Source organism: Rhinolophus sinicus, linkage group LG12 (genome assembly GCF_036562045.2).
Source record: "Rhinolophus sinicus isolate RSC01 linkage group LG12, ASM3656204v1, whole genome shotgun sequence".
Lineage (NCBI taxonomy): Eukaryota > Metazoa > Chordata > Mammalia > Chiroptera > Rhinolophidae > Rhinolophus > Rhinolophus sinicus.
The window spans coordinates 62,296,288-62,322,555 of record NC_133761.1 but is presented as its reverse complement, the minus strand read 5'-3'; the positions used below and the strand labels follow the sequence as shown (position 1 = coordinate 62,322,555).

The 26,268-nt window shown below is 38.9% G+C and overlaps 1 protein-coding gene across 9 annotated transcripts in view; it reads left to right on the top strand.

Moving 5' to 3' along the window:
- Nucleotides 1-22,918, top strand: part of BRINP3 (BMP/retinoic acid inducible neural specific 3) — a 260,256-nt gene extending 237,338 nt beyond the window's left edge. For all 9 annotated transcript variants that reach the window (XM_074317037.1, XM_074317036.1, XM_074317038.1 and 6 more), the window contains one exon: nt 21,539-22,918. In XM_074317037.1, coding sequence (XP_074173138.1) covers nt 21,539-22,655 — 1,117 coding nt within the window. In that variant the 3' untranslated portion in view covers nt 22,656-22,918. The remainder of the gene's footprint in view (nt 1-21,538) is intronic.
- The last annotated feature ends 3,350 nt before the right edge of the window (nt 22,919-26,268 follow it).

Sequence of the window (26,268 nt, the reverse complement as noted above, 5' to 3'; positions counted from 1 at the left end):
AGATAGAGAAATACAAGTCTCAGGCCCTCCAAGAGACTGGGTTGTAAGGACCTGGGAGTTAGGCAGTGGGGACTCAGTATTTTTTTCCCCTCCTGCTGAGTGACGTAGATGTCCATTTAGAAAACAATTTTTAAATATATTTTTTTAGAAATCCAAATAATAGATTTGGTGGCATGATGAGTAGGCCTAAGAGACACTGAAAATGATGAAACAATAAAATTTAGTAAATAACTGGATAGGAAGGAAGTGTCAAGAATTGTGTAGGACTCTGAGCCTTTAGCTTTATGTGCAAGCTGATACGCTAGCCTGTTGCCTTTCATGGATGTTGGCAGAAGGCGCCTGATGCCTGGGTCTGAGTCAAAGGATGTTGTTGCCCGTGCACAGCTAGGCCGTGTAGACATCAGCATGCTGGTGTGGGTCCCCGTTGCCTCCCGTTCACACAGGGCCAATGTGAGGGCACCAGATGGATGCTTTCTATGTGGTAGGGTTTTGTCACAGCAGAGAAACCCAGCACCAGGGTCCAATACCTTGTAAACAAAAAACAAGCATTGTAACAATCAGTAAAGTGTCCCCCTCCTCCTGGGGGGTGAACAGTGACACACGGTCCCCATCAGACTGGAGTTGCCTTGACCTAATTGGCTGTCTTTGTGAGGAGCTACAGAAACGACTTATTGACAGGAAACAGATCGGCCTTGCAGTCTGTCACGCTCCTGCAGAAAGTGCCCAGAAGTTCAGGGCCCATGGTGACACTGCCCCAGCAGAAGGAGAATTCAAAAGAGATTCCTTGGTTTCCTACACTGGACTCTCAGCCTCAGACTTAATCATCTTAAAATCTCAGTGGCTGGCACCGACTAAGCACTATCTATGTATAACTATGTCTCTCCATCTATCTCTGTCTCACAATCTGTGTATCTAGATGAGTTTCCTAGGGCTGCTATAACAAATTACCACAACAGGGCGGCTTAAAAAGAAACACAGAGATTTATTCTCTCTATGCAGAGGCCAGAAATCCAAAATCACGGTGCTGACGGGACCACAATCCCCCTGGAGGCTCTAGGGAAGAATCCTGGCCTCTTGCAGCCTCTGGTGGTTGTCAGCACTTCTTGGCTTTCCTCGGCTTGAAGCTGCGTCACTGATCTCTGCCTCCTCATCACATGGCCTTCTTCCCTCTACTGGTCTGTGACTCTGTGTCATCCCTTCGTATAAGGACACCAGGCTTTGGATTTAGAAGCCACCCTAATCCAGCACGCACTCATATAAGCTTAGCTGATTACATCTGCAAAGACCCTATATCCAAATAAGGTCATATTCTGAGGTTCCAGGTGGACATGAATTTTGGGGGGCCACTATGGAACCCAGTATAACATCTATGTCTGTCTCTATCAGTGAGTATATAAATGAATCAATACAGGAATGAACAAATGAACGTACTTAAGATCATGTAATCGGATGAACAATGGATCCAATGGCAGAAAAACATTAAAATAAACAGGAGGACTCAATATTAGACGTGCTGATTTTACTTGATAATGGGACTTGAGGTGGAGAGGGTCCACGGGCAGGTGGAGAAAATGCGAGTGTTGTCACTGTTCAGTGTCCTATTCCAAGCAGCAGATTACCTTCCACTTAATGTCGCCCTAGTGTTCCCACTTGTCCACATTATGTTCATTCTGAGGCCTCATTCAGGTGCCACCTCTTTTTCAGTTATTTCCACCCACAGGATTTGTATTTTCATAACTCCTCCTCCATGTGTAACTTAAGATTCCTCCTGCACTTGTTCACTAGCATAACCTACAATTTGCTTTTTATTTAGATTATAGGTTTATTGCAAATGTTTATAGATTTCTAGTCTAATGGGCACTTGGAATTCACAAAGAACATCTTTTTTTTTTTTTTTTTTTTTTAAATCCCCACTTTCCCACTCTCCCCACATAATATTATCTAAAATGATGCCAGATACATAATTAGAACTTAATAAGTACTCACTGGCTAAACTTTCATAAGTAAACTAATTCAGATTGTGTCTGCATTTTAACATATTTCAAAATAGGGAAACAAGGTAATAAAACTTTCCGCATTTATTTATAGAAATACTATTTCCTTTTATAAATAAATGTGTATAAAGACACATTCCAACGGCATTTTCTGAGCAAATTGCTTTTAAGCAGCATTTGATATTCATCCAGCTTTGATTTTTAAGACTGTTTTATTTCTACCATTAATACACCATTTTCGTTATGTCCACATCCCCAAATCATGGCACCCATTTTGTTATGTTCTTAGAGATTATACTAGTACCAGTCTGCAATTCACAAAGCAAACCACAGCTCCAGCCCAGCACTCTGCGTGTCGTATTTATTAGTCCATTGTCTTTCCAGACTTTTTTTCAGCTTTACAAATCTGCTTGATTTATTCATCATTCCATATTTCAGTTCATTTCATGGCATTTTCACCTTGGTCGACAACGTGGCATATTCTACTAAATGGCCTCTTATTTGCATTTCCTGTAGTTTATTTCAATTCTATGGGAGATGCCATAGCTTAATACTTTTTATGTTTTATTTTATTTATTTTTTATTTTATTTTTTTGGTCTACAGAGCTGGAAATGTATTACTATCTGTGGGTACTGGATGTACTTAATTCAACTGTTATTTTTAAAAGTTACTATCTTCTAAAATAGTTTCACGTAAATTCTGCATTAACTGAAACAAGGTTTGTAAAATTCTAAATGATTAGCATAGGAACCGCTATTTACAATGACAATATTTACTCATCCTACTTAAAGACCTACCGTTGTTTTTTTTAACATGTTGCATTTTCAAATACACATAGCCCATGCAACCAATTATGTTCTAGTCCCTTTTCATGGAAAAGTACGATTTTATTATCAAGCAGTTTGTTGTGTAGTGACTGCAATGAAACGAGGTTGCAGTGGAGGGAAGTTAATGCCGAGGAAGAACAGAGATTTTCAGATTTCTGGATTGTTAGAATTCAGAATCACTAGTGTCTAATCACTAGCCTTTGTGTTGCCTTTTTTTTTTTTTTTAAACATACCTTTACAATGCCCAGAAAAAGCAGTTCACCTTCTCTCCTTCGAAATATAAAATAAATTTAAAAATAAATAAGTAAGTAACTCTCATCTAGCAGTTGGAAGGGAAAAGATAAGGAAATGCAGCAATGAGATATTTACTTGCTCGATTTGAGTTACAAATTGACATGTGAGTTTATTTCAAAATGATAAGGCAAACGAACAGCTGCTCCCTGAGGGTCAGTAGCTGACCGTATGGCGGCCGGGCCCTGAGCTCACCAGGGCTGAGGAATGGCCCGTGGGCAGCACAAGTGTTCTCCATCTTGAGTGCAACCAATTCCAGATCCTAGGGTTCCTTCCTTCTAGAAGATTTTGTAACACAAATGATATATTTAAGGCATTCATCAATCAAAATACACTACAACTAAATCTTGTCACTGCTGTTTTCCGTGTCTCTCGTAACTTTGCCCAGTAACGTCTTAACAAAACAGAAGAAAGTTACCTAAAAGACAGACATCGGCATTCAGTGACAGTGAACTTTGTGGATAATAAACATTATACAAAAATGATAGAGGGAAGACAAGAAAAGCTTAGTCTAATATAATATCCATACATTTTAGAAACCATCAAGAAGTCCTCATATGTAAAAGATGTGAACTTTTATGTTAATTCTCATAATGGTAGCATGGAACTTAATTGAATTGTTTTGTTGTGTGTTTAACTACAAATCAAAAAAGTATAAAGGGTATAATTCTTTGTTTTCTTGTCTCTCAAATACTATTTTGACAGACTCTCAAAGTTCAAATTTTAACTGTTATTAACAAGGTAGAAACATAGCTTTTTCTCACAAGTAAGCAATCCAGAAAAGATATGAGATGAATATTGGAAGAAGCTTTTAATTGATGTATATGCCAGAGATTATTTTTAAAAAAAGAAAAAATCAGCTCAATAAGTGTTTCTTGAACGAACAAAGAAATGAATGGATAATTTAGGTTTTCTGTATGTCTCTCTTTTTTTTTATTTTCTCTTCAAGTCCCCTTCCTCAATAATGGCACACATTCTTACCTCTTTCATGTATAGACGGGTCTTTTAGAATTGATTGAAGTGTTAATTACCTGAAGGAAATACCATTACCTTTTATTGCACCTTTAAAAAGAAGCTAGTTTTATGGAAATGCAGTATTAAGGAGTGCATAAGAGTATCATCTTGCCTGTTTAAATCCCAGCTCATCCATTTCCGTGTTCATGTTCAAAATTACTTCATTCCTCACTGCAATTCACTTTCCATATCTGCAGAGTGGAGAAGATGTTAGTATCTCTCTCAGGTTCATGTTGAGTCTTTGTCACGCAGGGTGGCCTGCAGGTCTCAGCTCCCGCTCCCCACATAAGAACGTAGGACATGGTGAGGCCAGAAAGGAACACCCCAGGAGCCATAGATAGGAGAGACATACCACTGTATTCTCGGTGGTGGCTGAGTTGGAGACACAGGAAGCAGGCTCCACAGGATGGACAATCCGCCATCAGCTTCTCTGCCAACCAGCCCCACTTGCTAACTGCAATCCACGTGTTTAACCACGGCAGTTATATCAGGGGCCAGTGGCTCACTGGTTACAGCCGGTGGCCAACTAGTTACAGCTGATGGCCATCTGCTACCTGAGCCAGCACCTTTCCACGTGAGGCTGAGCCTGGAAACTGCTCTCCTGGCTCTGTCCCCACAGTCTTATATGAGTTAATAAAGATAAGGAGTTTAGAGATGCACCTGGAACATGGTGGGCCGTCAATATTAGCCACTATAGGAAAACTAAGTCCTTATCAAAGTAATTCTCTAGTACAAAATTAAAACGTAAACACCAGTTACTAAATAAACATCGTTGCTTATGCACAGAGTAATTATTTTAAGGCCAAACTTAAAGGGAAATTTAGCATTAGTTTGTAGTTAAGCTGGAGATGTAACGAAGTACTTTCTATTATAATAGGCAATCTTTGTACAGCATTAGTATAATTGCCTCCTTTGCATTACAGGCTCTTTCTTTCTCCCTTTCCTTCTTCCTTTCTTTCCTGGATGCAGGGAGATAGGTTTTACAAGGAGAGAATTGCAGAGCAGCAGAGCAGTCTGTGTGGGGCAGGGGTTCCTCCTGTAACTATACTCATGTGCTTGCTTCTAACGTTGCGCTCAGCAGAGAAAGGCCTTTGCTCAAAACCCTACTTTGCCAATAGCTCATCACCTAGATGACATTAGGAACGATACACAACCTCCCTGAGTTAGTAATCTGCTCTGTAAAAAGTAGTATGAATAATATTTACCTCAGAGTAGTGAGCATTGAATGTAATAGGCGAAGTGCCTAAAATAGCAGCTTACTAAGTGTTACCGATCTTTTCCTCTCTTGGAGCCCATGTGAAAGCCCTTTTTGCAGAGTCGTGTCTAGTACAAACCCATTTCTTAAACTAGCTCCACGTGACATTTTATTTCTTACTTGCACAGGAGGAAATGGAGGTCTAGGGTTAGACATAATGGCTTGGTATTTGGCTTAATTCCACTGTACAGGCCTTTTTTTAAATGAACATTTTTTCAGACAATCACAGAGTTTGGATTGAATTCAGAGTTTTTATACTGTGTGAGTTTGTGTCTGGGTGTTTATGATTTGAGGGCAGAATATTTATCTAAACATAAAAATTAGTAAATATCTGGAGTTACCTGTGAGATTTCTTTGTACCATCTACCTCCAAACACAGTGCACTGAGATCTAATCACACCTTGGACATCAAGGTCTAGTCTGCAGGTAATTAATTCGGGGTAGAGGAGCGAGTTAAAAAGTACCCACAGGAATCCAGCTGCCAAATCAAGAGAGGGGGATATTTTACAAAACTGGTCTCATTTCCTCAAAAAAGTCAGCAGCACAGGGAAAAACAAAGATGGAAAGACTCAAAAAGACTTAAGGACGTAACTGTGTAATCAAACAAGTAGAATCTCTTTGGGTCCTTGTCACGTAAGGTGTCATGCGGGGTCTCTGGTCCCGCTCCCCACCTAAGAATGCAGGACATGGTGAGGCCAAAAAGGAACACCCATGGAGCCATAGATAGGGGAGTCATACCACTATAGTCTCGCTGGCAGCTGGGTTGGAGACACAGGAAGCAGGAGCCACACGATCCACAGCCTGCCGTCCAGGCTTCTCTGCCAACCAACCAACCCCACTTGCTAACTGCAATCCGCGCTTGCTAGCTCAGCCACGGCAGTTATAGTTAATGGCTAACTGGTTACAGCAGATGGCCAACTAGTCACAGCTGATGACCATCTACTACCTGAGTCAGGACCTTGCCACGTGAGGCCGAGAACCTGGAAACTGCTCTCTGGGACTCTGTCCCCACAGTCATGATTTTTAAGAATTAAAAATAATTATTTTTAGACTTTCAGAGAAATTATAATATGGCCTGGGTACTCATCACTGCCAGTGAATTATGGTTAATTTTGTTATGTGATAATGGCAGTTGTGATTATTTAAGTTAATATCCTTCTAACATTTTAATTTTGGAGATGCATACAGAATTGCACACAGAACATTTAAGAGTCGGGACTGGTTAAGGAGCACCTGGGACCAGAGGTGGCATCTCTACTGTTTGTGTGCATTGACAATTTTATACTTAAACATGAAAAATTAATACAAATTGAATGTAGGCTCCTTGAAAGCAGCTATTGTGTCTCTTGAGGCTCTAAACACTTATTTATAGGGTAGGGACTTAATAAATATTTATTACATTGCATGTATTATTATGTGCACATTTTAGTTTATACTAATGCAAGATTTGGGTAGACATTTGTAAACTGCCAGTGTTTAAAGATTGATACTACAACTCCAAAGTCTTTAACAAGATGTTTCTGTTTCCATGAATGTCCCCTGAATAACAATGAACCAGTTCCTCCTAACATGGAGCTGCCAGACTGCAGAGGATTTAGTTCCATATTCTGTAAAGGCCTTATGATGAGAAGGGCTAGTCTATTTTGCATGGAGTAGGAGTTCAAATACCCAAAGGAGTGGCAATTCCTCCCCTTCCACCAACTTTGATTTGATTTAAAGAAGTAATAATCTTCTTAAGTTGGAGGATAACTGTGAAGATTATGGTGTCCCTAGACCCGAAGCATGTGCTTTTACAGTCATGTAGGAAAACAGGAATCTGTCTTTGGGTACAGATATTTCAAGACACACAAGGCACTCCAATGCCTTGAACACGACAGAATCACAAGTATTTCATATGCAAATAGCCACATACTTTACTAGCTTTAACTCATCCCTTCAATTTCTCTGCAGGTAACTACTCCATAAATTAAAAACTCCTATTTATCTCACTCAATTCTTGAATCAGATGATCTATTATTAAGGAAAGTAATGGAAATGTGTTCATTTGAAATCGCAGCTAGTCCCATTAGAATGTTACGTTTACCCCGACCACTGACATTGGAAGAACACTTGACAGGACTTACCCCAGGGTTGAGATCCAGTTCTAGGGTAGTCGTGCTACCTTGAATTTAATTTGTCTAACAAATTACAGAAAGGATGGCAGGTGTTTTTGTCTAACCCCATTGGTTATGATTAGAGTTATTACAAAACTGTGAAAATTGATGTTGACATACCACTTTGAGAGTTAATTTTCTCGCGTGTGTGACATGCCATAGCATATCTGAAATGTGTGTATTCCCAGTTGCCAGAAGGACACATTATTTGTTGGCACCTTTGGTTCTTAAAGCAGGTGTTGTCTACTTCAATCAATTTTCTGCTGTTAACGGTAGCTTTTAACTACATTTGTAGAAGGTGCCTGTTTTCAATTAGTATTTTTCAGGAACAACATGACATTGATTCGGAGGAGAAATTTAAGGCTGCCATAACCTATTATAACATAGCATCGTGTAGATAAAAATTATGAAGTAAAAGCAATACTGTATGCAGCTTGAGGGAACAACTTTATTTTTCCTCTGATTTTACACTGTACAGGAGGTGATGAATGGTGATTACACTTAGTGGTATGGAATGAAAAAAAAATAGGAAGAGAGTGAATGAAATAGCAAAGTTAAGATGCATCACACAACTGTCTCAATGTCTGTCGGGTTTTTGAGGTAATACAGGTGCTTTCTTTCACAGTGGAGTCCTCAGAGAAACATACACATTTACTTCAAATCTCATTTCCCTGTTAATGTGCAAAGAAGCCATATAGAAAGCTACATAGAACATGTTCAGAAAACCAGTTTCATCCAGCATATTGGATGTGTAATGAGAGACATGCAACAGACTATTTTTTATCTTTTTATTTCAAAATATTCTTAAATCAAATAGAAGATCTATAATAAGAAATTATCTGTCACCTTTGCTTTTCTACAGCTATTGGTGATTGTGAACATTCCAGACGCCTCTCTTTTCCACAACACTCTGCCCAGAAAGCCCTGAGCATAGCTGGTGGGGCCTCCTAAGTTGTTCTAATCGTTTAACTGTGATTTCTATTGCTAACGTTGTATACAAATAGTGTCATGCAGGGTGTCATGCGGGCGGGGCCTCAGCTCCCGCTCCTCACTTAAGAACATAGGATACGGTAAGGCTAGAAGGGAACACCTACGGAGCCATAGATAGGGGAGTCATAGAAGCAGGAGCCACACCATCCGCAACCGGCCATCCGCTTCTCTGCCAACCATCCTCACTTGCTAGCTGCAATCTGCCATGCTAACTGCAATCCGTGCTTGCTAGCTTAGCCATGGCAGTTATATCAGTGGCGAATGACTAACTGGTCACAGCTGATGGCCATGTACTACCCGAGCCAGCACCTTTCCACGTGAGGCCGAGAGCCTGGAAACTGCCCTCTGGGACTCTCCCCACAAACAAAGAGGTTGCTTTCCCATGTTCTTCTAAGCTTTAAGAAACTGTGGGAAATAATGAAGTCAGATACTGATGGGACAAGAGACTTCAGTATTGGGTGGGAGGAACATTCATGTGCTTTTTCACGGAAAAGGCATTTTTATAAGAATGCTGGGGTGTAGAGATACTTGTCAAGTTACAGGTGAGAAATCCTTCTCTTTTATCTTCAGTTTCTCTTAATTCTAAAATTTCTTCCAAGGGCGGTTTTTATTCCAAATATCCCAGTGATTGATAAAAGAAAACAAATTGGAGTGGAATTTTGATAGTTACAATATAGAACCTAGAGTCGGTAGCAGAAGGGGAAGAAATGGGTAATAATTTTCAAATACCGGTGTTTCTACTTTGCCGAGAAGTGTTTTCTATGTCCAAGTGTTGTATGTCCAACAGAACCCTCTGTAAATCGATCATAAGCAAATTGAATAGACATACTTATTTGTGTCTAATAAAGACGACTCTTGCTTTATAAATTATCTAAATGAATTTATTCTTCAACATACTTTATTGAGTACATACTATGAGCTAAGTAGTGTCGCTGCAACTGTAAACAAGTAAGATAAAAATCCCCACCTTCAGTGGAACTAACATTCTGGTGAAGAGACACATTGAAAAAAAAGGAAAAATGAGTGGTCTAAGAAAAACAAAGTAGAGAAGGGCGTAAGAGAGGGGTGGGGTGGATAAAAGTTGTAAATAGGATGTCTGTGGAAAGCCTCAACTAAGCAAATGTGGCTTTGGACATGTGAAGGAAGTGATTTATTTTGGATGATTTAATTAATTAGCACAACTCTGAGAGAGAGCTTTGTCTTCTTTTCTTTCTTTTCCACGTGTATTTTAAAGGTCCCCCCTTTTTGGCAATGGAAACGATCGGCTGTTTCTGAGCTTGATGTTCACACGCACCGTCTGTGCCGCCTCAACCTGCGTGCTCTCTCGGTAGAAATAATATAACTGAAGGCACTTTGCAGAGTGTCTAGAGGTGGTTTAAGACAAAGAAGAGGGGATGAAATGATGAATATAGTGGGAGTGGTAGTAGAAGACCTTGACACAATTGTTTGTAACACTTTTATGAAAAAAACACACTATGTTATTTTGACATGAAAATCTATGCATTGAATTCTGAAATGAAAGTCGTGGGTTTGATTTAATTCTAGGTTCTCTCCTGGGGAATGTAATGCTTCGGCACAACTCTCACCAAAACTTAAGGCACTGATATATAATGATATGTTTCTTTCAATTTAGAGGATCATTTACAGGAGTGACATGTGTGGGAATGAACGGGAGAAATAAGACACTTCTTATAAGAGTCTAAATACTGTTAGGTAGAAACTGAAAGGAGACTTTTGATTCATTGAAAGAGGAAAAGCATCTATTGGATTAAAAAATTCGGTATATATTTATTGGTTTACTGACTTTGTTTCACAATCTTAATCTGCAAATGGCTTCTTGAAACTTTTCAGTGCAAAAACAAAAAGCATTGTGACATATATAGAATATTATACTTGGCTTATGTGGTGCCACAGTCATGGAATTTATACTATGCTAATGCACAGAAATACTCAGTGATTTCAATGTCAGTTCAGTTAATAATCTATTATTATTTGAAATTCAAATCTTCATAAACCAAGAAAACAGAATAAACTCTCAACATTAATTTCACATTGGTTCAAAAACAATTGCCATTATAGGAATATGGCCACCCAAGGCTAAAAACATATATTCATTTTTTAAAAGGCCTTTTGCATGCCTCCAGGTTTTATTTTAAATAAGCATTGCATAGTTCGAAGTACAGTGACTTCTCAGTGGCTGAGCGATGGCCATCGCCCGTCGGCTGAGCCGTTACTGGGCAAGGAGGAATCTTTTCTTCCTCCTGCTGAGGCAGGAAAGTAGTGTCGCTTCCTGTGGAAGATGCAGGGTGCGCCTCTTACTGTTGGGTCGGTCAGTAGTGTGCATTGCGGGACTCGTCCGTGAGGGTCCCCTCGTCTAGCCTCCAGACTCCATCTTAAATGAGGTGTCTGTTTATTAATTTTTACATTTTCATGAACGATGTATGTGACCTAAAAATCTATTAATTATGGTACCAAATAGAAACCGAGGTGGGTCCATTCTTCCCTTGAGGAGACAGAATGGCTCTGGGACACCCTGATCAAATTGGTCTCAGAATCCCACTTATACCATGGGATTCTCACTGACACCGGACTTGAATGTAATCTGTGAGATACGGGTCTTAGTTGTGTCCTTGGCTAATAACCTGCAGAGATTATGAAATGCCACGATGCATGAAGATGTCAGTATGAGTTCCATCCTCACCTTACTTTGTGTTGGTTAATCCACAGTGTGGTAGCTCACCTTTGCTTTTCCGACGCTTATCTGGCCTGCCAAAACATTGGAGAAAGCTATCACCTTAAGAAGGAGACTGAACTTGTAATCACGAAGAAAACTGTTCTTTCTCAACTTTTTTTCACTCTGTATGTCTTTCTTGGGCCAGTGACATCATAGCTGATATGGTGGAGCGGAGAGGCGCATGGTCTCTGGCTCATTTCTACAGACAGGCAGTGTTTCGTAAGGGGCACCCCGTGACCCTGAGTGCCCTCTCCCACAGGTGTGGATAATGGCGGACTTACCTCCTCGAGTCGCTGCAAGGACTAAGCAGGTGGTAATACATGTGAGCCATTTAAATATTCCCCAGGACATAGTAACTTCTCTTTATGTGTTTGTGATTATTACTTAATGATGCCCATGAGGAAATGTGTGATCACTTAGGAGACCTGAGGATGGCAGGGAATGTGGTTTTGACCTCCAGTGCCTACAGTCTGTAGCTCTGATGTACCGTCTCTGGAATGGACGTTTTTACGCTTGGCTTGCAAATTTCATAGGACTTTATAAGGTCAAACTGTTTTTTATTAGAATACTCCATGTTTCATATGTAAACACATGAAAAATATGAATCTTTTAATCTTTGCCTATGATGATTTCAGCAATTATATGCTTATAATGTGTCTTTTTCCTTTTATCCTCCAAGGAATCATTTTAGCATCGAAAGATTAAAAAATGGCAAAGGTAATAGCTGAATAAGAAAGCAAATATAACTTAAAATACATTTGTAAGCAAAAAAATAATAACCTAATTTTCAAATGATTTGAAAGTGATTTTACTGTTCCAAAGTTAATTTAAGTCTAAACTGGCAACACTAATGAATAAAGTTAGGGAATTTCCCTGCCAACAGAAGAGATTAATTTCTTGAAATGACACACGTTTCTTTCTATCTTTCTGCCAGTTGATAAGAGGCTCTTATTAGTATTGTTGTTGTTTATCCTGCAAGTGTAAAAGAACATTACATTTTGAATACCCATTTGACCTGCATCACTGCTGATATCATCTAGAGTGACTCATTTTTTTTCCCAATCAGATGATTTTTTGGTTAGTGAAACATCTTGTGCACTGAGGAAAAAGATATTCCACGTTATATACGTCTGCCTGAGAACCCAAGGACTAAAGTGCTTTCTCTACTGTTTGTTTTCTGAATAGATGTGGAATGGCCACTTAAGCTAATTCAGCATTTGCTGTCTCATGTGGGAACTAATGAGTCCAAAAAAGGCTAGACATAGTGGATTGCTTCTATTTTCTAAACAGTCACCGCATACATTCTTGTTTTGTTTTCTACAGACTTAAATGTGATATTAAATTGATAGAAAAATGGGGAGACAATACGTGTCTTAGTCAATTCGGTCTGCTATAACAAAAATACTATCACCTGAATGGCACAGACAACAAAACTGTACTACTCACCATTTTGGAGGCTAGAAGGTTGAAGTCCAGGCATTGAAAGACTTGGTGTCTGGTGTGGGCTGGAATCCTGGTTCATAGGGCCGTCTTCTCACTGCGCCCTCACGTGGAGGGCAGAGGGTGAGACCGCTCTAGGGTTCCTTTAGTAAGCACACAGAATCCCACTCATGAAAGCTCCACCTTCATTACCCAATCAGCTCCCAAACGCCTAACTCCTAACAGAGTCACAGTGGGAAATACGCTTTCAACCTGTGAAATCTGAGTGGATACAGTCAGTCCGTTGCAATACCTATATGCTTTTTCTTCCTGAAGAACAATGCAATGTTACAGGACACAGGTCACTGCTCTATTAGCATGCCAAGCTAATAGATTTCATTAATTTATGTATTCATGTGAATTGTCATTGTACAAATTTTGCAACTTTTGACACATATGCACACCCCTCGGTATTTGCTTATTCCCATAAAAGGTGAAAATTTTAAGAGCCTGGAGCACCCATTGTTTTCAGGTGATTTTCTGGCATAACCACGATCCACATTTATGATTTGGAATCTAGGACTTTATATCCAACACTAGGTGATGTTCATTCATATAAAGCCACTGCATTGAGCATGTGACTTTTGAGAGAGCTTTTTAAAAATGAAGGTCGCTATTTCCTTGGTGTTGTCCCCAACCCCTAATGGTCCAGTTTCTAACAACTGTAAAGCTTTAGATTCTCCATTACATTAGCACGTTAAAGAGAACAGTTTGGGGATTACAGTTCAGTCAATCAACTTTCTAAAGAATAACGTATAGCCCAGAATGCCCTATTGTTAGTTGGTGATTTAGCTGTTACATGACCTCTAATACTTGTCTAATTTGTTCAGTTAGATTTGCTCCTGTAGGAAACTTATATGGGAATCCAAATGTTAGCGTGAAAATTCTTAGTGATCACGCAGTAAGAGCAAGAGAGATTTAATTGATTGGCTTTCTATCCTAAGAGTATTGCATTTTGATATCCAGATACATTCATGGTCACAGATTTCAGCCTCTTTGACAAGGACATTCTTTTTGTCAGGATGTGAAATTATCTCCATGAGTGACACTATTGTGTGTTAGGAGTACCTCATGAGCCCCAGGCCACATGGCCAAGGCGGAGATGGCCAGAGCAGTGCAACTGCAGGAGGGCGAGTGACAGAATATCATTTGGTATTATCTCTCTATGACTGAGCTGATAATCAGTTTAGGACTTCTTAAATGGCTGTGGGTCCTCAATCCCAAATTCGTATTTAGTTTAAAGTATTAGGGTCACAGAAGAACAAATCTATGAAGGCTGAAATGAAATGCCTATCAAAAAAAAATAATTCAACTTCGAAAGGATACTGAAATTATATTGTTTAGATTTTAAAATGCAGGGCCACATTACACAGATTTGGGGAGCAATAAAAGATTAGAAGGTTGGATGGAATAAGGGACCATTGAAATCAGATTATTAGTGCTCATAGGGGATTTAACCAAGAGAAGAGGTAATTGTTTTTGTATTAACATATGTTCTAATACCTCAATGTAAACTGTTACACATCAGAAAATAGGACCTGGATTTTAGTGATATTATTTTAGCTGATTTTGGAGTTTCAAAAGAATCACTAAGAGCCCAGATGTGTACTTTTAGATGTAGTCTTGATAGTGCTATCGGTAACTACATGTATTTTGATAAAGGTGAAATGTAGATGTACAGTGTAATATGCATGTCATGCAGGAATTGTTGAAGATAAAATGAAATTTTCAATTTTGTGGAGGAGAAAGCATGTATAATAAACTGTATACAATGATATTACTTTAAAGGATAACAGTAGTAATAACGATAGTAGGAATAAGCATTTACTTTTATTTCCCACTTATGTTGTGCATAGGCACTTTTTAAGTGCTTTTCCTGCAATTGTACTTTTATTTTTCAACAACCTATATTTTATGAGATAACTAAAACTAGACTCAAAGTTGATGATTTGGCTCCCAAAAAGAGATTGAAGATATTTCTTTTTTAAAGTTTTAAAATATAATTTAAAAAAACTTCATGATCTTTTGGATAAAGGAAAAATCTGTAGACCATTGGGAAATGTACCCCATCTTCTACTTTGCTGCCTTCGCCAAAGAGTTTACCAGGAGTAAAGGACGATTTTTGAATTTCTTTTTTCTTGAAAAATCTATTCCCTCCATGAGAAATACAGTAAAATAGTTGACAGGTACAAAGGCAGCAGGGAAGGAAGACCAAGCAGCAGCCAGGGAGGAAATCCACGTTCTAGCTCTTCCGTCCCAGGGGACAGGGCTTTGAAAGAGCATGGTTAGCAACATTCATCCATGGCGAGCTGAAATGCACGAAGCCAAAACACATTCCTTCAGAAAGGCATCTGCAGGGACGTGAAAAGGATGGGAAAATACTAAAAGCTGGAAAAGCCATTGCTTTTGTGAAGTGTCCAAATGATGCTTTCTATGTAGCACCCTAGTTTTGTGAGATCTGCCTTTCGCCTTAGGTCGATTTATTTCATTGTTTCTGTCTCTTTATGATTTGAAAACATGATTAGAAATGAATTGGCTCAGGGAATGTATGCTTCAGTTTCAGGGAAGAAAATGTGATTTTCAATCCAGATATTATATATATTTTATATTTTTTATATTAGGTAGACATAAATAGAACTGCGGAAAGAAAGAGGGAGAGAAAGGGGGAAGGAGGGAGAGAGAAAGGAAGTTGGGAGTTAGGTCTTCACAACTGTTGTAAATGTGTAGTTTAGGACTTTAAATTTCACTTACACAATTATTGATTAAATGTTCCTTTAATTCATGTATTCATTTAATTCAACATTCAGTAAATATTAAAGGGCTGTGATCTCTGGGCATTCTACTAGGCACTGGATCTATAACTATAAACAAAACATACAGGATTCTGACAAGCTGGATGCTATATTTAATGGGAGAAATGGAGTATAAACAAGTAAGTACACGATAATATATTTTAAGTGGAAAAAAGCACTATGAAAGAAAACTAAGTAAATGTTGTAAGTATGAAGAAAGGGCTTATTTAATTAATTAGTTTGGGGAAACTGGAGAGCTTAGTTAAATTGTAAGGGGAGGAGGGGCAGGGATCTATATATTACTGTACAGTTCTGAGTACCTTAATAAATTGTTTTTATTGATTATTTACACAGATTAATATCTGTATTTTACCAGTACTCAGCATATACAAAGCCTTGTTTGTTTCAGTCTATCCTTCTTTATGTGTGTGTGTGTGTGTGTGTGTGTGTGTGTGTATATACACACACACACACATACACACATATACATATATAATTTTTTAAATTACATTTGTTAGGGTGACAATGGTTAGTTAAATTACATAGATTTCAAGTGTATATTTCTATGATACATCATCAATATATCACATTGATTTAACCACCTAGAGTCAGTTCTCCTTCCATCACCATATATTTGATGCCCTTTTCTTTCCTTCCTTTAAAAAAAAAAAAAAAAAAAAAAAAAAATGTTTTTATTGGGGAAGAGGTACAGGACTTTATTGGGGAACAGTGTGTACTTCCAGGACTTTTCCAAGTCGAGTTGTTGTCCTTTCAACCTTAGTTGTGGAGGGCGCAGCTCAGCACCAGGTCTAGTTGCCATTGTTAGATGCAGAGGGCACAGCCCACCATCCCTTACGGGAGCCGAACCGGCAACCTTGTGGTTGAGAGCACGCGCTCCAACCAACTGAGCCACCCAGGAGCTCAACGGTAGGTCAGCTCAAGGTACCATGTTCAAGCTTTAAAAAAAAAAAAATAACATTTTCAGTTTTAACTCTCTTGCTACTTCTGGGTTCTGACAGTACAGAAGCAGAAGTTGCAAAATATTCTTCTCTTCCCCTCTTTTTAAAAATTGCTATAGCATCTCATTTCAATCAGTGACTTCCAAAAAGTGAATCCTCTAATATAATGTAGATTTCTTATCTCTAGTATGTTTGTTATTTTTTAATATTGATGGAAAGATTGAATTAAAAATAATGGAGGGGCGGACGAGTGGTTCAGTTGGTGAGAGCCCAAGCTATGGGCAACAGGGCTGCCGGTTTGCTTTCCACAAAGGGCAGTGAGCTGCGCCCTCCCCAACTAGAATTAAGACGAGCTGCAGCTGAGCTGCTGGTACTGACTCTCAGGTGGTCGGAGGGCTCATTGGGCTGCAACTAAGATTGAATATTGAATACAGCACTTTGAGGTGAACTGTTGCTGAGCTCCTGGGTTGCTCAGTTGGCTAGAGCGCGGGCTCTCAACCACAAGGTTTTGGGTTCAACTCCCAACAGGGAATGTTTTTTGTGCCACGCCCCCTGCGACTAAGGTTGAACTCAGCACTTTGAGCTGGGAGTTTCTGAGTGGCCGGGTGGCTCAGTTGCTTAGAGTGTGGGCTCTCAATCACAAGGTTGCTGGTTCAACTCACAACATTGCCGGTTCAGTTCAACTCCCACAGGATGTGGCTTTTGTGCGTGGTGGTTTTTGTACCCCGCCCCCCTGCATCTAAGATTGAACACCGCACTTTGAGCTGTGAGCTTCCGAGCGGCTGGGTGGCTCAGTTGGTTAGAGCACGGGCTCTCAACCATAAGGTTGCCGGTTCAACTCCCGCAGGGGCTGGTTTGTGTGCCGCGCCCCCAGTGGCTCAAGTGGTTAGAGCACGGGCTCTAACCCCAAGGATGCCGGGTTCAATCCAGCAGGGGGGTATTGTGTGCCCCCTGCGACTAAAATTGAACACGGCACCTTCCTTAGCTGAGCTGCCCAGGAGCTCCCGGGCAGCCCAGCTACTGGGCTCCTGGGTGGCTCCCCAGCTCCGTCCCCTCTGGTTCCCCATCTTAGTGGGCCCTGATGAAACTAACAGCGACGGGACTTGGACTTGGAAATGTATCCCCCCACAGTTAAGATTGTAATTAAGATTGAAAGAACAAATGCAAGAAACGAACCTAGAAATGAGACGAACAAATGAAGCTAGAAATGAAACTACAAATGAAATGCAGCTAGAAATGAAACAACTACAAATGAAACAAACCAGAAAGCTAGACACAAACCTAGAAAATGAAAGCTAGAAGTGAAACGAAACTAGAAATGAAACAAGCTAGAAATGAAACTCGAAATGAAAGTGAAAGCTAGAAATGAAACAAACCTAGAAGAAAACTAGAAATGAAGCTAGAAATTAAAGCTAGATATCTAGAAATGAAACTAGAAATGAAACAAACCTGGAAATAAAAGCTAGAAACGAAGCTAGAAATGAAACGAACCTAGAAATAAAAGCTAGAAATGAAACTCGAACTGAAACGAACTTAAATAGAAATGAAACGAAGCTAGAAATGAAACTAGAGCCTAGAAATGAAACTAGAAATGAAATGAAACGAACTTAGAAATAGAAATGAAACGAAGCTAGAAATGAAACTAGAAATGAAACGAACCTAGAAATGAAACTAGAAAGGAAAGAAACGAAGAAATGAAACTAGAAATAAAAGCTAGAAATTAAACGAACCTAGAAATGAAGCTAGAAATGAAAGCTAGAAATGAAGACATGAAATGGTATGTTCTGGCTTTTATTTACAGATAATGAAATGAAGACATGAAGACATTGAAGAATACAATTTATATGTGAAATAATCCAAAATAGAAATGAAAGGATATGTTCTGGCTTTTATTTACAGATAATGAAATGAAGAAATGAAGAAACTGAAGAATACAATTTATATGTGAAATAATCCAAAATAGAAATGAAAGGATATGTTCTGGCTTTTATTTACTGATAGATTACATGTGAAATCATCCAAACTAGAAATGATAGGATATGTTCTGCCTTTTATTTACAGATACAGAAAATATTCATTATAAACAATTTAGGTTCAAGCAAGTGAAAACTTGTAAGTTTTTAATTCAACACTTTTCTCCTAAAAACTACATTTCATAAAGGATTTTGTGTTGAAATATGAATCTTCTTTCTGCCATTCATTTTATGTCCTCGCGGGTTCTGGATAAGACAGCATCCTTGGTAAGAAAGGCTGAGAGGGGTAAGAGAAAAAGAGAGAGATTTTCAAAATAAGCATCACTTCTGGTCAAGTATTTATTAGCCTCAGTCCTTTGATATTTCATGTAATTAGTCATTGGTTTAACTAGGAACTTCTAAAAGCATGAAAACACACTTGTAAAATTATACCAGAAGTCCCTTTTATAAACGCAATGTCATTTACTACATAAACACTTTTTTTTACAATTTTTCTAAGTTATTTATTTCTTTTGTTTTAGGAACTACAAATCAAAGATACACTAAAACATTTAAATGGCATATGAAAGTTTTCTATTCTGATTTTTACCACAGTTAAAAATCAAATATAAAAGTTTTATACCCATCATTTTGTGGTATTATTTTACTGTTTTTCTGAAAAAAAAAAAAAAAAATCATTTTCCATTCTTCAACAAGTAGAAAATATGTTTGTCATATGAGGAAACACTACAATAAGGAGTCCAAATTTTACAGAGAACTGTGTTATAATAAAGACCATAATTTTAATCATTGTTATTTGCATGTTCTCCTATCAGCTGAAAGATTTATACAACTGTGTTTCCAACCTTTAGTATCTATACATGAACCTATACTGGGAAATGGAAGAAAATGTGACTTTTTCTACCTCTGAAAACATAGGTAATTTTTTCACATTTAAATATTGCACATATAAACTGATTTATTTACCTAATTGCCAAAGTGTTGCAAATATCAAATAAGACACAATGCTTTCAGTTTGGATAACTCAGAAAGTTTTCTCAATTAGTTAATACTTGTAGGAGCTTTGTTAGTTAAAAAAAAAAAAAAAAAAAAAGGAAAAAAAAGAAAAAGAAAATTATTACTTTTTTCCTTTATAATGATCATAAAGTAGAAATGTAGGACCCAATATTTCTGAAATTTACAACATGACTGTTGACTAACAATATGACTAAAAAACAATCAAAAAATAGTTTTAAGACACAGGCCTCGTCTCACCTTTGTCTTTCAATACATCTTGGATATGTTATCTGCCCTCTGTCACATCGCACTCTAAGTTCAGATCCAATAGTAGATAACTGAGCCACATAAGTATCTCTCCTACAAAGAAATTCAATATAGTCGCCATGGAAAATATATGGTCTGTTGTCAAAATCCCATTTCAACAGTAAATTATTATTTTCCATTTCAACAGAAGATAATGTGCAAGGCTCTGAAAAATTAAAAGAAGAAAATTATGTTGATACATCTTGATACTGCCAGGAAGCATTGTGTTGTGATGACGACCTTCAAATTTCCAGGCATTAGAGTGTCAAGTAAGTTAGATAGAATTAATATTTAAGTCGGAAAATAGGTTCAGAGGTTTTCAAAAACAAATCAGCAGGCCAGCCCGGTGGCTCAGGTGGTTGGAGCTCCATGCTCCTAACAGCGAAGGCTGCCGGTTCGATTCCCACATGGGCCAGTGCCAGATGGCTCAGTTGGTTGGAGCACAGGCTCTCAGCCACAAGGTTGCTGGTTTGACTCCTCCACTCCTGCAAGGGATGGTGGGCTGTGCCCCCTGCAACTAACAACAGCAACTGGACCTGGAGCTGAACTGCACCCTCCACAACTACGATTGAAAGGACAACAACTTGACTTGGAAAAAAGTCCTGGAAGTACACACTGTTCCCCAATAAAGGCTTGTTCCACTTCCCCAATAAAAACAAACAAACAAAAACAATTACCTGAATGCACAGGCACACACTTTTCCTTTGGTATTTTACCGACATTTTTAAACACACCAAGAAGAGTTTGAATAATGTGGGAAAACGTGAATAAAGTCAGAACTTACATTTGCATTACGATTAGCCTGATTTCTGGCTATTAAAAACTACTGATCCAAATCAAACATAGGAAACTAATACACTTAACCCTTATTAAAAGAACTTGTAGTTGGTTTTAACAAGGTATTTTGAACAATTTCCTTGAGCAACCTGTAAGAATAAAATCAAACATGTTTTCATGTTTTCCTTCTCAGTGGGTGCTTGTTCTTTCAATGTTGATAAAATCCTAGGATTTAAATACATTGATTGACAATTTAGAGTTGTTTACTTTTCTTTCATTTTTATTTTATTTTCTATTTAGGCTTCCTGCAGCATTAGTGCTCTATGAACCGAAGGGTGAATGAATGAACATTGCCGTTTATATGCTCTAATTCTCTTCTAGATTTTTTATGACAAGACCACTTTTGTTTCTTGTTGGATGTTATTTCAAAACAACTGACCTAACTTCAGAAGGTGCCAAAAAAATATATACACATTTTAAGAAAGGAAAAAAAAAAAAACCAACTATTAATATCACGCTGATGGTAACCACTTTGAGCACCTCCTGTAATTTCAGAAGTCAAACGTGACTTGTATTTATCTTGTTATCGGTCTATATTGAATACTATAATTTTAATACAGTTTTCCTTTCTTAAAATGCATATACATTTTGTCAGCACCCTCTGTATATTTACAGCTTCCAAGTACACTAGTGAGATGACATGCCATCTCTTCTGATGGAATTCCATGCAGTATTGCAGTGCAAATCAAGTATATCTACGCCTAATAGATGATGAATTGTGCAGTGATGAAGGGGAAAAAAAGTACATTACATAGATATGTGTTTCTAAAGCCATTTTCAGCATAAACGATATGGATCGTTTACCTCAGCAAAGTAACTGACAGGAGATGACCTACAGAAATGACAGTGGAGCTTTCAGACGTAAGGTTAACTTCACTGCAGGGCCCCCCAAAATGGCCTGGCATTAATACAAATTCCTTTTGTTCTGTTTTTCTAGAACCTCAACCTACTGGCTCACACGCATCCAGTCCTTTCTCTACTGCAATGAGAACGGCCTGCTGGGCAGCTTTTCGGAGGAGACGCACTCGTGCACGTGCCCCAACGACCAGGTGGCGTGCACGGCGCCCCTGCCCTGCACCGTGGGCGACGCGGCCGCCTGCCTCACCTGCGCGCCCGACAACCGCACGCGCTGCGGCACGTGCAACGCGGGCTACATGCTGAGTCAGGGGCTCTGCAAGCCCGAGGTGGCCGAGTCTACGGATCACTACATCGGCTTCGAGACCGACCTGCAGGACCTGGAGATGAAGTACCTGCTGCAGAAGACGGACCGGCGCATAGAGGTCCACGCCATTTTCATCAGCAACGACATGCGGCTCAACAGCTGGTTCGACCCGTCGTGGCGGAAGCGGATGCTCCTCACCCTGAAGAGTAACAAGTACAAGTCCAGCCTGGTGCACATGATCCTGGGCCTGTCTCTGCAGATTTGCTTAACGAAAAACAGCACCCTGGAGCCCGCGCTGGCCGTGTACGTGAACCCCTTCGGGGGCAGCCACTCCGAGAGCTGGTTCATGCCGGTCGGCGAGAGCGGCTTCCCCGACTGGGAGCGGACTCGGCTGGACCTGCCGCTGCAGTGTTACAACTGGTCCCTGACGCTGGGCAACAAGTGGAAGACGTTCTTCGAGACCGTGCACATCTACCTGCGGAGTCGCGTCAGGGCCAGCGGGCCCCACGGCAACGAGAGCGTCTACTACGAGCCCCTGGAGTTCATGGACCCCTCCCGCAACCTGGGCTACATGAAAATCAACCACATCCAAGTGTTCGGCTACAGCATGCACTTCGACCCCGAGGCCATCCGCGACCTGATCCTGCAGCTGGACTACCCCTACACTCAGGGATCCCAGGACTCGGCCCTTCTGCAGCTGCTGGAGGTCAGGGACCGTGTAAATAAGCTGTCCCCGCCTGGTCCGCGCCGCCTCGACCTCTTCTCGTGCTTGTTGCGCCACAGACTCAAGCTGGCGACCAGCGAGGTGGTGCGGATCCAGGCCGCGCTGCAGGCTTTCAACGCCAAACTGCCAAACACAGTGGATTACGACACGACCAAATTATGTAGTTAACCATTCACGTCAAGCACAACCCAAAATCCCGGAGGCGTTTTTACAGTGCTTTTGTGGAACCGTTTATGTCTGGAAGAGTGAATTTCAATTGTCTTTTCAATATCTGTCTTATACCCGTCAATAACATTGGATGGCAATTTACACACATGAACTTGCTGACAATGAATATATTATACTGCAGTATTGGTTTATGAATGAAATAAATACTGACACCAGTCTAGAAGACATTCTACTTTTTACAATAAATTTCATTTGTAATTTTATATGTTCCGTGGCAATGCTTTTGTGCATTACATCCGCTAGCGGGAACATAAAGAGATACCAATAAAATTTTGTAGCTGAACAGTTATTAAAAAGAAGTGCTGTGGGATTCCTTTTTTCCATGAAATGAGTTCTATTTTGATACAGCTTGTTAGAACCTGGGGAAAATTCACCAGGATTTTTTTAAATGGAAACATTTGAAGGTCCCTTTCAATAGCCTTCAGGGAAAACCCAACCTGGTAGAGTACTTAGTAACCAGTTATATTTTTATGGTTAACAGCAGAGTGGAGGTGGGTATGTTCATTACCTATGCCTATAAACCATTCCTAAAAATACCATCGTTATTAAAAGAAACAGAGAAACTATCTCCCAAGTAAATATCAGAACATTTGGGCAAACCTACAGGAAAGTCGGCATGATTAGAAGCACATCAGAGGAAGTAAACCCTCGTTCCTTAGCAACTTGCATTCTCTCTACAATCTAATAAGTGAAAACAAGTTATTCCAGCACTTTACCAATTTCAATAACATAACATTTCTAGAATTCATAAATTGTAATGCGTTGGTAAAAAAGGATCAAATGGATCAAATAACTAATTCAAGTGTAAACAGACCTTTTCTTTTTTTTGTCCTGTCAGAGAAACTACCATTACTAAAATATATTTTGAAGAGCAAAATCTTTCAATACAAACGAAGTGTAGTTTCATGTCTTGGTTTGAAATTTAAGCTCAATCCCCATATCATCCATGGTGTACCATTAGATATATTATTAGTGCTATTTTTTCCTTTGAATTTAAGTTGAATTTTTGTTTCAATATATGAATGTTTCTGCAAAGTGTGGTGACGTTATCACTCAGCTCTTATCTAAATATTTCATAAACATTTCACATCATTTAAACCAACGCACTGTCAAGCCCAGTTTTCCTGCCGAGGTCATGAACTCATTTCTCAGGGCACAGAGAAAGGAACTCATGACAAGAATAAAAAGAATACACCTGATGACAAAAGCTTTACACAGATATTCTGGATTTTTCAGCTGTTCGTTTGCATGTCCAAAGCATTTTAAGAACTAGTAGACAGTTCAGATAAGAAATACGTATTCAATCCACCAGACCAATGCATTGTTCTTCTACTATCTAGGTAGTTTGTAGGTAATTCAGCAGAAAATAGTGGGAGTGCCAAAAATTGTACACACATGATCTTGTGTTCATCTTGTGTTATAGGCATGTAATGAGTATTGCAATTTGAACACAGTTTTTTCCTTTCTTAAAATGTGTATACACATTTTTGGCACTCTGTATATACACCATCGTTCTACCGTGTTTCCTGAAACTAAGACCTAGCCGGACCATCAGCTCTACTGCATCTCTTGGAGCAAAAATTAATATAAGACCCAGTCTTATTTCCCTATAAGACCCGGTCATAATATAATAATAATATAATAATATAATATAATATATAATTAATATAATATAATTAATATAATATAATATAACATAACATAACATAATACAATAATATAATTAATAATAATACTGGGTCTTATTTTTGCTCCAAAAGACACATTAGCGATGATGGTCTGTCTCGGTCTTATTTTTGGGGAAACACAGTAGGATCAAAGCAGATATTCTCTTCATTCAATTCTGACACCACCACCAGGTTATGAATTATTATTTCCATTTTCTTGGTGTAAAACAGAGGCTCAGAGCAGTTTTTCACATTCCCCGAGATCACAAACCAAGAAGTTGAAAACAAAGATTTCAACGCAGACTTTTCTGGAATGTACCTGTCCTCTTTTCAGTGCATCACTGAGTTTAAATGAGCCATCCTAGTTCTCCATTTAATCTCACTACATGGTGAAGCAAGAATCACTAATGAAATTGAGGTCTCAGTCATCATCAAACACATAACCCTCACAGTATACCTGAACAACTGCAAAAAGCTGGAATTTACCATCCACAATCAGTCATCCACAGAGTGATAAAGCTTATCAAATATAGACAACACAATTCCAAAGATGTTTGCTGCATAAGTCAGAATTACCACTAGAACTTTTTCCGGAAGGGTCTTAGAGGCCAGAATCCACCGGAGCAACACGCATGCTCACCAATGGCCTCTGAAGGGCTGTCGTTCCCGGAACTTAAGGAAAGGGTCAGCCGTGTCCATTCGTCATTGCTCAGCACACTTTCCCCTGGCTGACTTATGAGAGAAGATCCTACAGACACAGGTGAGGAAGTACCTACCTAGGACTTTATCCTGGGACTTCTCGTGCCTGGCGTGTGTTGGCACAAAAGTGCCATTGAGCAGGACCAAATCATCTTCGTTCCAGCTGTCTTTGGAAGCACTGTCAGTGCATCCTTCCTAACTGAGTCTGTTTTCTCCCTGAAAATACAGAAGTATACGAATGTCCTTCTCTGAATGTTGCGTCTACAATAATATGAACACAATATAATTGGTATAACCAAGAAACACAATCAGCACATATTTTTATGTTTCTATTTCTCATATATTGCCAGCTATTAAGCAGTGTCAAATAACCAATACACAATATAGTCAAGTTTAATACAACATGTGTTTGTCAAAGTATGGGGGAAAAAAATGCAGCCCATAAATATTTCACTTTTCCTGAATTGGTCTTATAGGCAAATATTTTCACTCATTATTGCTTTAGCAATTGGAGAATTTAAAAAAAAAGAAAAAGAAACAAAAACACTTTACTCTCAAAATCTTATTCAGAGCCAAAGGTTGAGAGGTGTATATGTAAAATCATATTTTAAAAGGGTATTTGATTTCTCTTCTGATAGCCCTAATTCAGGTTTCTTAATTAAGAATTAACTGAACTTAGTAAATTGAGTGAAACTTGAAATTCTGCAAGTCAAAAATTTATTGAGAAGAAATTTTCTCTAGGAACATCTTACTACTCTACTATTTTGCTGACTATCATACTTTGACTTTCTTTTCTATCACAGGAATCTCAAGCTGATTTTTTGCAAGTTAAATCAGTATGCAAATGATCATGTCAGCTAAAAATAAAATGCTGAAATAGTTGATGGTCGTCTCTAACTGCATTTACATAATGCAAGAAAATTTATGTTCTCTCTCCCTTTTTTTGTGCTTCTTGTCAAAATAGAAATATTTTGGAAGGAACTGGGACCATGCACTGCCCTCTAATCATACATGGGTTTTGAGTTTGGATTTGGGTTTTGGTATAACCTCTTTCTTTTCTTATAGAGGGTATTAAAGATCCGTTCACTTTGAGCAGACCAAAAATGTATTAATTTGAAGAAAAACTTTGAAATAATGTGAAAACTATATATGTTTGCTAAAGTGGGAATTATAAAAGATAGGAATTC